Source organism: Ceratina calcarata, unplaced genomic scaffold (genome assembly GCF_001652005.2).
Source record: "Ceratina calcarata isolate Rehan_Ccalc_2016 unplaced genomic scaffold, ASM165200v1 scaffold62, whole genome shotgun sequence".
In the NCBI taxonomy this organism is placed as follows: domain Eukaryota; kingdom Metazoa; phylum Arthropoda; class Insecta; order Hymenoptera; family Apidae; genus Ceratina; species Ceratina calcarata.
Window position 1 is genome coordinate 213,516 of NW_017177448.1, and position 13,067 is coordinate 226,582.

At 37.6% G+C, this 13,067-nt stretch overlaps 2 protein-coding genes and 1 non-coding gene across 4 annotated transcripts; 1 reads left to right on the top strand and 2 right to left on the bottom strand.

Annotated features, from left to right (window-relative positions):
* Positions 1-2,192: 2,192 nt before the first annotated feature.
* Positions 2,193-3,939, top strand: CycH (cyclin H). Its single transcript, XM_018033070.2, has 6 exons — positions 2,193-2,433; positions 2,723-2,947; positions 3,024-3,197; positions 3,273-3,498; positions 3,577-3,688; positions 3,773-3,939. Exons 1-6 carry the CDS (start codon positions 2,317-2,319, stop codon positions 3,909-3,911), a joined length of 993 nt encoding a protein of 330 aa, XP_017888559.1. The 5' UTR covers positions 2,193-2,316; the 3' UTR covers positions 3,912-3,939.
* On the bottom strand, positions 3,938-11,449 carry LOC108630028 (homeobox protein ceh-19). 2 transcript variants are annotated; one of them, XM_026817766.1, is made up of 5 exons: positions 10,945-11,449; positions 10,740-10,862; positions 6,822-7,048; positions 4,898-5,034; positions 3,938-4,812 (listed from the first exon to the last, which is right to left on the bottom strand). In XM_026817766.1, exons 1-5 carry the CDS (start codon positions 11,117-11,119, stop codon positions 4,668-4,670), a joined length of 807 nt encoding a protein of 268 aa, XP_026673567.1. In that variant the 5' UTR covers positions 11,120-11,449; the 3' UTR covers positions 3,938-4,667. The 2 variants fall into 2 exon arrangements, with proteins under 2 accessions (XP_026673567.1, XP_017888567.1); XM_018033078.2 differs by having other exon boundaries at positions 3,942-4,829.
* TRNAM-CAU (transfer RNA methionine (anticodon CAU)) lies at positions 5,274-5,347 on the bottom strand. Its single transcript has one exon. It is a non-coding gene; the product is annotated as a tRNA-Met (tRNA).
* Positions 11,450-13,067: the final 1,618 nt, after the last annotated feature.

A 13,067-nucleotide genomic window follows, 5' to 3' on the forward strand; every position in this document is an offset into this window, starting at 1 on the left:
TGGTCAACGAGTAATTTGCAAAAAACTGTTTTTTCGTTTTTCGTCAATAACTCGTTAAATATTAATGCTAGCGAAAAATTTTTACATGGAAATTATAGCTCTCGTCGTCCTCTACAAGAAAGTTCTGATGCAATTTTTCCGTATGTCCAACGGTTTGGGAGTTATTGGCCAAAAACGAAAATTTGGAAGAAATTGAAGGGGTACCCCTTGGAAAAATCTCGGAAAAATCGAAAAATTTTTTTTGTTGTTTATTATTAGCAATGTTCTTCCGACGTCTGGTTTCTTTTTAAAAAATGCGTTTCTAAAGTGCATAAACTTTTGGGATTGACTGTAGAGCCAATACATCCTTAATCAATATACTATGCATCTTAGAGTCTTTTTTTTCTGTTTCGTACATGCAGCTAGTCAGATTATGACTATTTTTTTGTACGGGAGAATAACGATCAGTAACTGCATGTGATATGCAAACAGGACGTTTACTGCGATGAACGGCATATGGGAAGATTTCGGTCGCCGAAGGCTTGCGTGCAAAGTACGCGACCGATCAGACGTAGAGTGTTAGAGGCAGGCGTGATACCGCTTTTTGCGGGTTAACCGACGACGATACCACGACATGCCAGCGGTCATGCGATACAGTGGGTCACGCATACAAAATGGAATTTATGTATGACATCCATACGCGTAGGTATGCATTGTTTGATAAGACGACTTCGTGATTACGAAGTCTCGTATGAGAAAGTGGTCGTATGCGGTACAAAATTTTCATTTACTAAAAAGTTCTTCATGAATCATTGGGGTGAGTAAGAATGCAGATGTAATCCACTTTAACCGTCACACCTCGTACGCTGTGTCAGACATTGATTTTGCATTATCGTCGCTGGTAAGTTGATCCAATTGATCCTCCTTTTCTTGGTGTTCACGTACGAGTACGGAATACTACAATATCCGAATGCCCACAATAGCAGCGTGTTAGTGTTTGTATTTGTACGAAGGGAGCAAGCTTCGATGCGGAAGAGCGCAGCACGCGAAGTCGAGGGCGGTGGCAACCGCAATATTAGATTAATAGCGGATGTACTCCACTTTCGTATCGTTTCGCATGGATTTCGTCGGAAATTAAACTTCTTAAGTAGTAACGAATCAGTCGTGGAAACTGAAAATTGCTTCCAACTACGGACTGTCTGTGTGATTTATAGGGGTAGGTACACATGTTTCACGCATGGTGTATTCCGTACTGACTTCGTTATTTATGTAAGAATTCATTTTTTATTTCCGGGGATAAAATTTCAGAGACAGTTTCCTTATCTGACATCTCAGATCGTTGAGATTAACTTCTGTAAATTTTAAGAGATCCGCGCACTGTACCACACGACGACGACGTATCGTCGCACAGCATAAAGAAACATAAATCAATGTACAAAAAGGTAAAAAGTTATAGCCACCGCGACGTCGAGGCAACGTCTTTGCTTGAACAAGCGGCAGCACCGGGATGGCCTCGAGGGCTGAACGAGGTGGAAGAGAGTCAGAATGGGAGATCCCAAGCCTTGATCGTGATAAGATGCAGCGGCGTCATCGGTTGACAAAGGGTCGTAGAAACGCCTCCTCAGATCCGACGTGCAACCGCTTGCGGGGGCGTACATATTAAAATTGGATCCCCAACCCCACCGACCCTTTATCAACCATTCGCCGATCATGTTTATTACTGACGCGTATGTAAGTACAAACACGATCCACTTTACCGAAAATTTTAAACCACTGTTATATCCACCCAGCTGTATGTTTTTAATATTATAACATTGATATATTGTATTGCAGAACTTTTAATTAAGTATTTATTCCTTATTTTTTCTTGTATTACAAATGAAAAATGGCATAAATGTATAAGCGTTCAATATAATTTCAAAAATGAAAAAGAATGAGTTACATTCTTAGCTATTATTTTAATCTAAGAAAAATAATAATTGCGACGATAGTTTGCTATACGACGCTATCTTTACCGCTAATAAAATATTTCTACTTCTCTTAATTTAGAAAAGTATCAAACAGTGTTCGTTTAAGACAGAAGTACTTTTTTATTTCTTCGCGAACTAAACTTTCCCCGCGAACACTGTAATACTTTCGTAGTTTTTGATTGTATCGACTACGGTATCGACGTAAGCTCGCCCAAAATGCATCTAATGCTGCCCTCTTTACCACACAAACATGAACGTCTTGAGTAATCCAACAATTTACATTTGTGTCTATCGCGCGAACAGTGCAAGCGTCAATTTTATATTTTGTTACTAAATACAATTGTTAGAGTTTCGAGAGAGAATAATAATGTTTCCGCAAAGTTCACAGAGACGTTATTGGATGTTTAGTGATGAAAATGATTTAACTGAGTTAAGGGAGAAAACAAACGCTGAGTTCATTCAAAGGCACGGTGTGAATATGACGGTAAATCAGCTACTTTTAATGATAAATAATCAATATTACTATGTATATCAGTTTTCAATTTGTTCGTGTATTTTAATGATGCTTCTCATCATTATAACACGTTACAATACTCTGTTTAACTCCGAGAATTTACAGGTTATATATGTATTTCATCCTTTGTTATGAAACTTCTTAAATATCCTTTATTATGTAGCTTCTTAAATGATATTAACGTTCGCATACATTGTAGCGAATAATCATATTTATTGTCTTGTTATGTAATATAATGTGAAATTTATATTTCCAAAAGGCAGAGGAAAGGGAGGAACATTTTTTGTCTCATACAGAAGAACGTACACTACTTCGTTTTTATGAATTACAATTAAGGGATTTCTGTCGTCGCTTTACTCCTACAATGCCACGTGCTACTGTAGCAACTGCATTGCATTATTTCAAAAGGTTCTATCTTAGGAACAGTGTTATGGACTATCATCCCAAAGAAATTTTAGTCACATGCGTTTACTTGGCTTGTAAGGTAATTTTTATTTTTCAAAGTCGACTCATCTATAAATTTTTCTACATCAGTCTGACAGAGTACTTTATTATTTTAGGTAGAAGAATTTAACGTTTCTATATATCAGTTCGTTGCTAACATAAAAGGTGACAGAGAAAAGGCATCTGATATTATACTTAATAATGAGTTGCTGCTTATGCAACAGTTAAATTATAATTTAACAGTGCATAATCCATTTAGACCTGTGGAAGGATTGATGATAGATATCAAGGTATATTATAAATACCCTTGTATAAACGTTCATTTAATCAAATTTTTTTAATACATACAATATGTACACTTTTAGACGAGATATACCTCTTTAGAAAATCCAGAAAGATTGAGGCCATACATTGATGAATTTTTGGAGAGAGTATTTCTGACTGATAGCGTTTTGTTATATGCTCCAAGCCAAGTTGCGCTGGCTGCAACATTGCATGCTGCATCTAGAGCCTCTGCAAATCTGGACAATTACGTAACTGATATCTTGTTCTCTAAAGAGCATTTAGGATGCATAATTGAAGCAGTGAGAAGTAAACAAGTTTCCTTTTATTCATTGTACTTACAGATATTTCTATGATAGTAACGAATTTTTAATATGTGTATTTTAGAAATAAGGTCTATGGCTAAATGTGTAGAATCTCCTTCAAGGGAAGTGGTAAGGGCTTTGGAAAAGAAGCTAGAAAAATGTAGAAATCAGGAAAACAATCCTGATAGTGAAATGTAAGTAAAATATGACATAACTTTACAGCAATAAATCTTGCCTGGGTAAGATACACTTTAATACGGCATTTTTTATCATTACAGCTACAAACAGAGAATGCAAGAAATGTTGGACGAGGAAGATTTACAAGATAATGAAAAATATGCTAAAATTCTACAGGATCAAGCAGCGCATGATGACAAAATTTTAGGTATTAATAAAATTCTATCTCCGCCAGTTTAGAAATAAATACATTCTCAGTTCTATTAAACTGTCAATAAATACTTTATTGTTTTCAACCCAGTTTTCTAATATAAGAATAATGTATTTTATATTGTTTAAAGTTGAAAATATATTTGTTAGTTTTATAATAAAAACAAGAAGACTGTTACAAAAATTACTGTATATACTCCCTACAATAAATGCAAATATAAAATGTATCTTTTCTTCTTGCGTTTTTTACACACCTACCGATGATTGATTATAAATATTATATCTAATTTGATTGGTATATTTGATAGAAACTATATTTAACATTATTTCTTGCGATCATAAGAATTTAGTTACATATATTAACTTAATCATCCATCGTATCGAAATTATTCGTTGGATAGATATCTACACATACAACAACGGGGATCCATTCCCCGATCCCCGCCAGAATTTACGCCAGCGCGTAATGCTCTATCTCATTCTATTTCGATGCGTTCTTCGTCACGCAATATACATGCAAATGTGGCCGATTCGGCCAGCGATAACGCGTGTGAATTGAAGTATTATTTTCCAACAAATCATATTTGTACATATATATTCCCTCTTTTGAACAGTCATTAACATTGCATTTCAAAATTATTGCTTCAGATTTATTTTCGTTCAACACGAATTTGCACCCATAGTGCACCATACGATTTAGAAAAATCTTAGATTTATTAAAGTCTTCTTTATATTTAAGAATCTTGGTGCCTGAAATCCAATCTTTGGTTTAGGTGATACGTTGAACTACTTCCAGGAATATTTTGAAAAATCGAAGTTTGTTGACCCATTGTTAAGCTGCTTGGCAATGGTTGTACAATAGGCAAAGCTGGCGGCATAGGAACAGTTGCTAAATGCTGAGGGAAAATCGGTGCTCCTGGTTGTAACTGCGCTGGGTAGTTAAAAAACCTATCAAAAATTTTTTCTATTAACTAATATCTAACTCGCGCGAAAGCAAAGATCTAATTGTTATTTACCAAAGACGATCCTCGACAAAAATTGGTCGGGGTGCAGGGATTCCTAAGCTGGAATAATATTGTTGTGCCAACAGTTCCACATCATTTGTGTATTTCCTCTTCCATTTAGTGCGTCTGTTTTGAAACCAGATTTTAATCTGCACGAAAACAAAGTTTAAAAGTAAATCAATCTGTGTCCACTATTAAAAGAAATACCAGTAATATACCAGTTAATAATTATCATTATAAAGAGTAAAAACTTACAAACTAAGGCAATAAAATTAAAATACCAAATAATAATAATGACACTACTACATTAACGAATGCACAACAAAAATGAGAATTAAAGGGTATGAAGCTGCTAGTATCGACAATAAATAGAAAAGGCAAAAGTTATTGCTCCGGGTGAGGATCGAACTCACGACCTTAAGATTATGAGACTTACGCGCTGCCGAACTGCGCCACCGAAGCTGTTGAAATTCAGTATGTCAATAAATGTTAAGTAGCATGCTCTGCAAGCTAATTTTTATTATAATAACTGTATATTTTCAATTACGACAACCCAAAAATTCTGTAGAAATTGTAAGCTCAAAAAATTGCTTGACTACTTGCGTTGGCAGCAAATTCAGATACGCGTGCCCAAACGGTTCATTATAACTCAACGCGGTGTACTTGGCGAATTTAAAACATAAACATTTATACGTGGCACGTCTTTCTGGTGCAACTGGTTAATAATCTCAAGCGCTAGTCAAGAAAGAAATGGATCAAGTAGGATCCGGAGTAGGTGTGAGAAAAAGTGAAGCGATGCGGAAAAAAATGATGTCAGCATCTTGGGCATGATAGCTTTGGGAAACTTTTTAGTGTCGAATACCAAAACCGGATTCAGAACACACAAAGCGGAATATATCCTAATTAAAAAATCGACGCCTCTGCGGTCCGTCGCGTCGCAGCAACCGTTGTCCCGGAGTATCGCGTTCTTGTGCTATGCTGGAAACGTACTGACGATTCGGAGAGGAACAGAGTAGGAGAAGGGAACACCCGTAGCTGGGTCGTTAACTACGAGAAATATTGTGACAGTTACGTCCGCGCCACGACATGTCTCCTTCTTCCCTCTGATCCGACGCCTGATCATTCTTCCCCTTTTGCTGTGATCGCGAAAGATAATTATCTGTCTCGTTCATGCTGTTCCCGTGATATTTCTACTCCTCTGGCAATTACTGCACCTCGCGCACATTGCACGTTTGTATGATTGCAATATGCGCAACTCAACCGAACGGAAAATATCTGGACTATTCTAATAAATTAATTAGTTTAAAGCGGTGCAACACGTCCTATATTATAAAGTAAATGGTAGAATTATGTAACTGTCGCAATCCATTCTGCAACACTACGCAGTTAAGAGGAGAATTACTCGAAGATCGTTGAAAGCCAAACACTTTGGATTTCGAGGATAATATTAGAAACAGGATACCAAATTACATGAGAAATAGGCAAACGAGACGTGTTTTGGATACAAAAGGAATCAAATTCCAAAATAAAATGCAATTCATATGAAGTACAACGATTAATTAAAGGTTTCTGTGAAAGGAACGAGAGATGATTTTGCGTTCTTGTGGACTCCCTTTCTTTTCACAAGAAGAAAGGGCGTATAAGTGCTAATTGGTCCTAAAGGGCGATCTCTCGCCATGGCGCCACGACGTGGCGCCTACACATGTGGCAGTCTCCGGGGTCATAATTCAGTACTTGGTTGATTTTGAGAAACTCGGGGTACAAGAAGCTACTTAAACTATTTCAGGTGCCCTAGACTACGGAAGTCACAAACGTCATCGCAATTTATTGAGTACAGCGCGCCTTACTCAAAACGACTTCCGCAAAATCTGCTTCATTTTTCTCCCCTATAGGAAACGACAATTTTATGTTATAATGAATATTAAAATTAGTGTACCTGAGTTTCGGTTAGCTTGAGACTCTTGCTAAGCTGCAGCCTTTTCGCCACGCTCAGGTATTTGTTCCTCTCGAATTCCGCTTCCAGAGACTTAATCTGCGCTGCGGTGAACGCTGTGCGAGGCCTCTTCTTTCTTTCATCATCGCTAATGGCGTTGTCACTTTTCTCTTGAATCTCTCCATCCACACCTGTCGTGGAATTGGCACCGCTGCTGCTAGTACACGCCTCTGATAAGACCGTAGAAAAGATTATTCAACATACACCCTTTCCAAGTATACATCAACAGGGAATGATAATTAAACAACGTTTCCTTATCGTGTAATTATCGAATAATTGCGCGACTGTAGTCAACGCGGTTAAATGGAATGAAAACGCGTCGTAATTAAGTGACTGCTAATAACACGCGTGCCACAAGAGATTAAAGAACGAAGTTATAAAGTATATGTATGTAACATTCTATTCGGCGTTTAATCAAAGAGAATCCACCTCACTCAAACAATCGACACACTGACAGAAGTGTATCATTAAGTTCAAAACGATGTTTTATGTACTGTGACGGAGTCTACTCTTATTTTCATTGTGTTTAGACGAGACAGAGACCGTGAACGATGCAAACAGCGGCTTCTTTTTAACCCGACCAAGCCCAATTACCCTCGTAAAATTTCTTTCCTCATCAATCTCGTAACCTTTTTGCCCGTCGAAGTTGTTTATATTTATATTTATCCCAAGCTTACAAGCCGTCGGTACAAGACGTCGCGCCTCTACTCATGAGGAATGTCTTTGGGGTCTCTTTTAGTCGACTGGTAACAGGACCGCGTTTTAAGCTGCAGGGATCATCTTCTAATTATCTGCCCATTCGTCATCCGACGAAAAACTGTGGCAGCGCGACACACCGCTGTTGAATATATGAGTGTTACTTCGAAAAGTGGTAACGCAGTCAATTTTTTTACATTAAGAAGAATAATTAATTCTAAATATCCCTGTTTCATAAAAAATGTATGTAAATGAATTCTCCGAAAGATAAACAAGCGAACTATATAAACTGACCCATTCTCCTGCTTTAAGTCTAGAATTATTACTTATTCTCCCAATAATGAAATATCATTTCTCTCATGGTTTTCTCTATGATTTAATGATCTATAAAAAAATTTATTTTCCATCAGTGAAACAAAATATTTGAAGTAGTGAACGTAGAACGTATAGTATGAGGAGAGCTCGTCTATCGTGGCATCGAATGCAAGGAGCATCGGTTATTTTAGTGTCGATAAATCGATGAGAAGAGCTTCTTCGGTCACGAAGAGAATGAACAGGCTATAGCGGCCGTTGCGGTCGGGGATGCAATAAATATCCCGAAAAAAGTATTTGGGGCGCGGTTACCGGTACCGCAGAGCGTCGTTTACTGGCTACTAATTGTCAGATGGCGACGTAATTGTCGCGTTTCTCGCGCGTTTTTCGGGGCTCCTCTTCAACCCCGGGTACTACAGAGTCGACGGCTAAAACCGGACCGCCTCTAATTCACTCGACGTGAACCATGTCGTGCGACGTGCACGCTTGTGCACGTGTAAATTTCAAGAAGGATTCCAACTTGAATCGCCGAGAAATATTATCCGTAGATAATAATATCAAACTGCACAAGTTGCCCGTGTTTACATTTTAGATTTTGATGGTTTCATCTGTTACATTAGCTTAATGCCTTTCGGACAATGCAAAAGGGGGTAGAAGTTCTCTTTGTCTGTTCGTTACTCCGAGGAAACGATTAGATCATTTATAGACAATTTAGGTCCAACGAAATTTTCTTCTGAAAGCTTCCCAACGGAGCGGACGTGGAAAATATTTTCGGAGGGTTCGGTTCTCTCGCGCGGCTCATTTGTCGTCGACTTTCTGACTCGGTTGCATTGACGAACGAGCTCCGAAGAAGGAGAGGAGGAAGGAAGAAAGGGTTGACGTGGAAGGCAACGGTGCAAAAAGGAGCTTAAAACATGAAGAAGCGTGCAGAGAAGCCCGACGGGGAGCACCGTGAGCGTTGCCGAAATAGAACACCACGCCTTCTAGTTTACCTAATTGCCGCGAGCCACGGTGAACTTGTCTCCTAATTATTCGGTGATGAATGGCGAGAGCACGAGTAGAAATGCGCGATAAAGCGTAGCTAATTTTCATTCGTTCGGCGTTGCACGATTTCACACTCGTGGCCAACTAGTTGAATAATTAATCCGTACCTGTGAGTTCTACCGATTGGCCACTTGAAGATAGATAGATGGCTAGAGCTTTTGTTATGATCTAGGATGACTGCTCTATGAAAGTAATGAAAATATACGGAGACTTCAATGAAAGATATTGCGAGTCGTGCTAATTGTAAGAATTCAAACATCGTAGTCGTTGAATCAGGTCGTAAATTTAATGATGATAACGTCTTAAAAAAAAAGTAGATCTTTACGAAAGCTGGGCAGCTTTTGGACGATTTACACGAGGCTGTTTTTGCAAAGATTTACGCGACGCGTTGACGGCTTTGTAGTTGGACTCGTCGTCCCGCATACTTATCTCAGTCTGAGCGCACGGCGTAAAGTAGAATTGTCCTTCCCTTAGATCTCCAATTTATCACGTACCGCTGTATTGTATAAATCACATAAGGCGTGGATCCTTGGTAGAAATTAGTCGTCAAGAATCGAATCTTGTGACCGAGTGAATTTAAATGGAGACAGACATTGCAGTCTTTCATGTACTCACGTATCATTATAGCATGTATTCACATTACAGTACATGAATCGTAGAGAAGTTTAATGTGATTTTATATGATAGTAACGATCGAAAATCATATAGAAATGAGACGGAACTGGAGTTTGACTACGAATCTCTTATTCAGTGCTTAAATGAAAATCGACTCGAGAATTAACTCGTGAAACACACTGATAAACTTCATCGGTGTTGCTTTTCATTCTGTGCTAGGTACAGACGCGAAGGCACAGTTTGCAGCATTTCCATGGCAGAATTAGCAGGAGACAGATAAATAGTGGACGAGGAGCAGGAACATTGAGTGGGCGTGGACCCTGCAGGAAGTAATGGATCAAACTCACGGTTAACGGCACTCCGCGTGAACTTACGAATTCGTTACCGAGTCAAGTAAGTGTCTGAATTCTGTAACAATCACTCCCGTTCACGTTTGTAACAATACACGAATTATGTGGGAACAATTACGTGTTATTACAAATCGTGTAATAACGGCGAATGTGTAAGACACAAAATAAATCTTTTGATCCTCCGTGTTTAACATCGTAACGTTTGCAATATTCTGCATTCATACGCACTTTAGTTAATAAGAATCCTATGAATAAGGAATGGCTTAAAAATTTTAGTAACAGAAACTGGTATCTTGTTCGATATTAGATGTTTCTTTATCAGAAAGAGATGGTTTCTTTATCAGAAATGTCTAGAATCCAATACTGTGTAGCAAGTTTCTGATCCATAAAGGGATTTTCACATAAATATAAAAATAATATGTGTAAAATACTCGCATCAGCTCTTTTTCAAATTTTAACAATTAAATATAACTATTAAAGAATAGAAGAAAAATATGATTTATATGGATATATTATGAAAAGTCTCCTCTATCTGTTAATTAAAAAATAAACTTTCATGCGCTCTTACAATTAGTTTTCATGCAATACCAAAATCATGCAATTTTGCAAAAACTGTAATATTTCAGAAACGGTACATGATAAGATTTGTTTCTAGTATGAGAAACTCTATAAGAATCACGTAATAGAAATTGCCATAAAAATTTTATGTTGTTCCACTATTAGAAGCTGTTTTATCTTCTCTAATAATTCATTTTCGCATAATTTAATTTGTCTTTATTATGGACAGAAATTTATTTCCTTTCTTTATTAATATTATTCTCTTAAAGATTTCTATTTAACTTACCGTAGCACATTTCTGGTTCTGGCGAGGTAGAACAAACCACGTCAGCATCGTCGAATTCGATTTCTTCTATCATAGACATGGAAGAATCAGGTACTACCAGTTTCCGTCCTTCCGAATCATTTGCTGTTTAAATTAATTTTGGAAATCCCTTTCTCTCATAGGTACTTTATTCTTCGTAGAGAAGAAGATATTTATTTATACTTACATTCATGACCGTGCAGATACACTTCGGTCTGGATTGGCATGCGAATTTCTTCTTCGACGGTTTTCTTGCTCGGCGCTAGAAGACTTTCGATACTAAACGAAGATACTTTTGGACTCTCGACCAATTCCGTCGATTCTTTAATTACTTCTACCATTTTTGCACGTTCTTCCGACATAATTCTCTAAACTCTTTTAGTCCTTAAATACTTAACTTCTAAATCTAAATACCATTCGGTATTCTAATAATAGAATAGTCGAATCAATTGACTATTTGTAGTCCATTAACATTCAATGATTTTTTAACAGCGAGTCCTTTAAAATTCACTGCACGTTTCTTCACTATGATGAACACTGCGGCATCACTATCGTGTCTTTGGCGATGATTCCCATACTTAAATAAGTTCACGCGTTGAATTTTATTAGATCGTAAGTTCAATTACATGATTAGTGAAGCGGCAACTACAAAATCGATTCAAACCATTCAACCTGTGATCCGTTCGCGGGTGCGGAGCCGAAACCAGCGACTGTTTGTCGGGGTTGCTCGCGATGTCCAACAATATTTTTTTTGGCAGCCAAGTCAAATTCTTCGTTCTTCGAGGCGGTGTCCAAAAGACACGTGCTCATAACGTCATTCTGTATTTAACCAATCCCAAGTAACTTTGGGCGTTTCTTGGCAAACGCACGTGCGTTTCTGGAAGGAGCCCCTAATGATCTCGTACAGCGAGACGGTAGCAGTCACTAAACGGTGGTAATGAGGTATCCATAAATTTCTGTCACCGCCATGAAACGCTATTTAATAATCCTCTTGACAGAGAGCGAGTGTGATTCGATATCAATTTTCCGCCTACTGCTCTTGCGTTGAATACGTATTTAAGAATACGTATATGATCCATAAAAAATAGTCTCGATTTCAAATAAAATGCATCACACATTTTAATATCTTCTAACTGATTCGGTAATTAAAAGGACATTTACCATAACAATAAAAATAAAAGTATTTGAAAGTATTGAAAATATAGAAAATCATTGCATAACTAGCACGCTTATAAGCTCGCAGTTTAAATAAGATGAAAAACTAGATTGCTTAAATGTATTATTAGATTATTCAGGACAGGTCTGCATCACCTAAATTCCTGTAGTTTCATATAAAACCTCGCGATGCTATAAGTTTGTCATTTATACGACGAGGCCAATGTGTAATCGGGCATACGTTTAATGAGATTATTAGACGCACAATCGGTAGTATCAACAAGACGATGATAGAATGATAGAATGATACAAGAATTGTTGACAGATGTGAAACTTGGCTGCGATTATGCGAACGAGCAAAGTACACTGCAGAAATTTGTTTCAAACTTCTGCTGGCCAAGTTGTAATTCTCCTAAATAAATCAGATGCGGCGTGGGTTAAATTCCGATTAAAATCTGCGCGCTCCGCGTTTCATACGTGTAGTTTATTTTTCTCAATCTACTGTAATACGGACAATGTAAGAGTAGGATATTGTCGAATCCTAAAGTTTAGCACGTGGTAGGCGCATTAGTTCGTACAAGGTAGACAGAAAACTGTTGAAAGGACTAGTTAGACTAGTAGGTGTGTCGGTGAGATCACGTTTCCCAAGCGACACTCCTCCCGCAGGTTCTGCAATATATTATATTGTCAGAAAGTTGAAACTTTCAAAGGGACTCAGCCAAGATCTTTGTCAATTTTACGGTTAATTGGTACCGCAATCGACAGAACCGAAGTGGGTAGGTGGATGTAAATTATCGATTCCACCGAGCGTCTCTACCGCAAGTAAAACAAGACGGTCCAGACATTTCTTTGGCGTTTGTTTCCTCTCGCCTTGAACATATTTTTGGAATCATGTTTCGCCAAGATGAAAAATTGCATGTCACGATTTCGTGTTTTCACTGGTGTAATAAACTGCTTTATATCATCTCACCTGTTAGTTGGCGTCATTAATTTTGCGCTTCGCGGAACCACCAATTGCCTTAACGTATTTATATGACAGGATAAAAACCAATTTGTGCAATTTTTTTTATTTTTTATTTATTTATATATTAACAGAATGAAAGCCATCTAACCAGTACAATTCATATTTCTTGTTATAGAATAAAAGATTAGTTG

What these genes read in the sequence shown, in the direction of transcription:
- LOC108630028 (XM_018033078.2), bottom strand. Translation starts at nt 11,119, where the DNA reads ATGTCGGAAGAACGTGCAAAAATGGTAGAAGTAATTAAAGAATCGACG. An exon ending in TCAAGCTAACCGAAACTCAG is followed by an intron (nt 5,035 to 6,821) that starts GTACACTAATTT and finishes GTTTTCGTGCAG; the next exon opens with ATTAAAATCTGGTTTCAAAA. An exon ending in TTTGTCGAGGATCGTCTTTG is followed by an intron (nt 4,830 to 4,897) that starts GTAAATAACAAT and finishes AATTTTTGATAG; the next exon opens with GTTTTTTAACTACCCAGCGC.
- CycH (XM_018033070.2), top strand. Translation starts at nt 2,317, where the DNA reads ATGTTTCCGCAAAGTTCACAGAGACGTTATTGGATGTTTAGTGATGAA. An exon ending in CATAATTGAAGCAGTGAGAA is followed by an intron (nt 3,499 to 3,576) that starts GTAAACAAGTTT and finishes TGTGTATTTTAG; the next exon opens with AAATAAGGTCTATGGCTAAA. An exon ending in AACAATCCTGATAGTGAAAT is followed by an intron (nt 3,689 to 3,772) that starts GTAAGTAAAATA and finishes TTATCATTACAG; the next exon opens with CTACAAACAGAGAATGCAAG.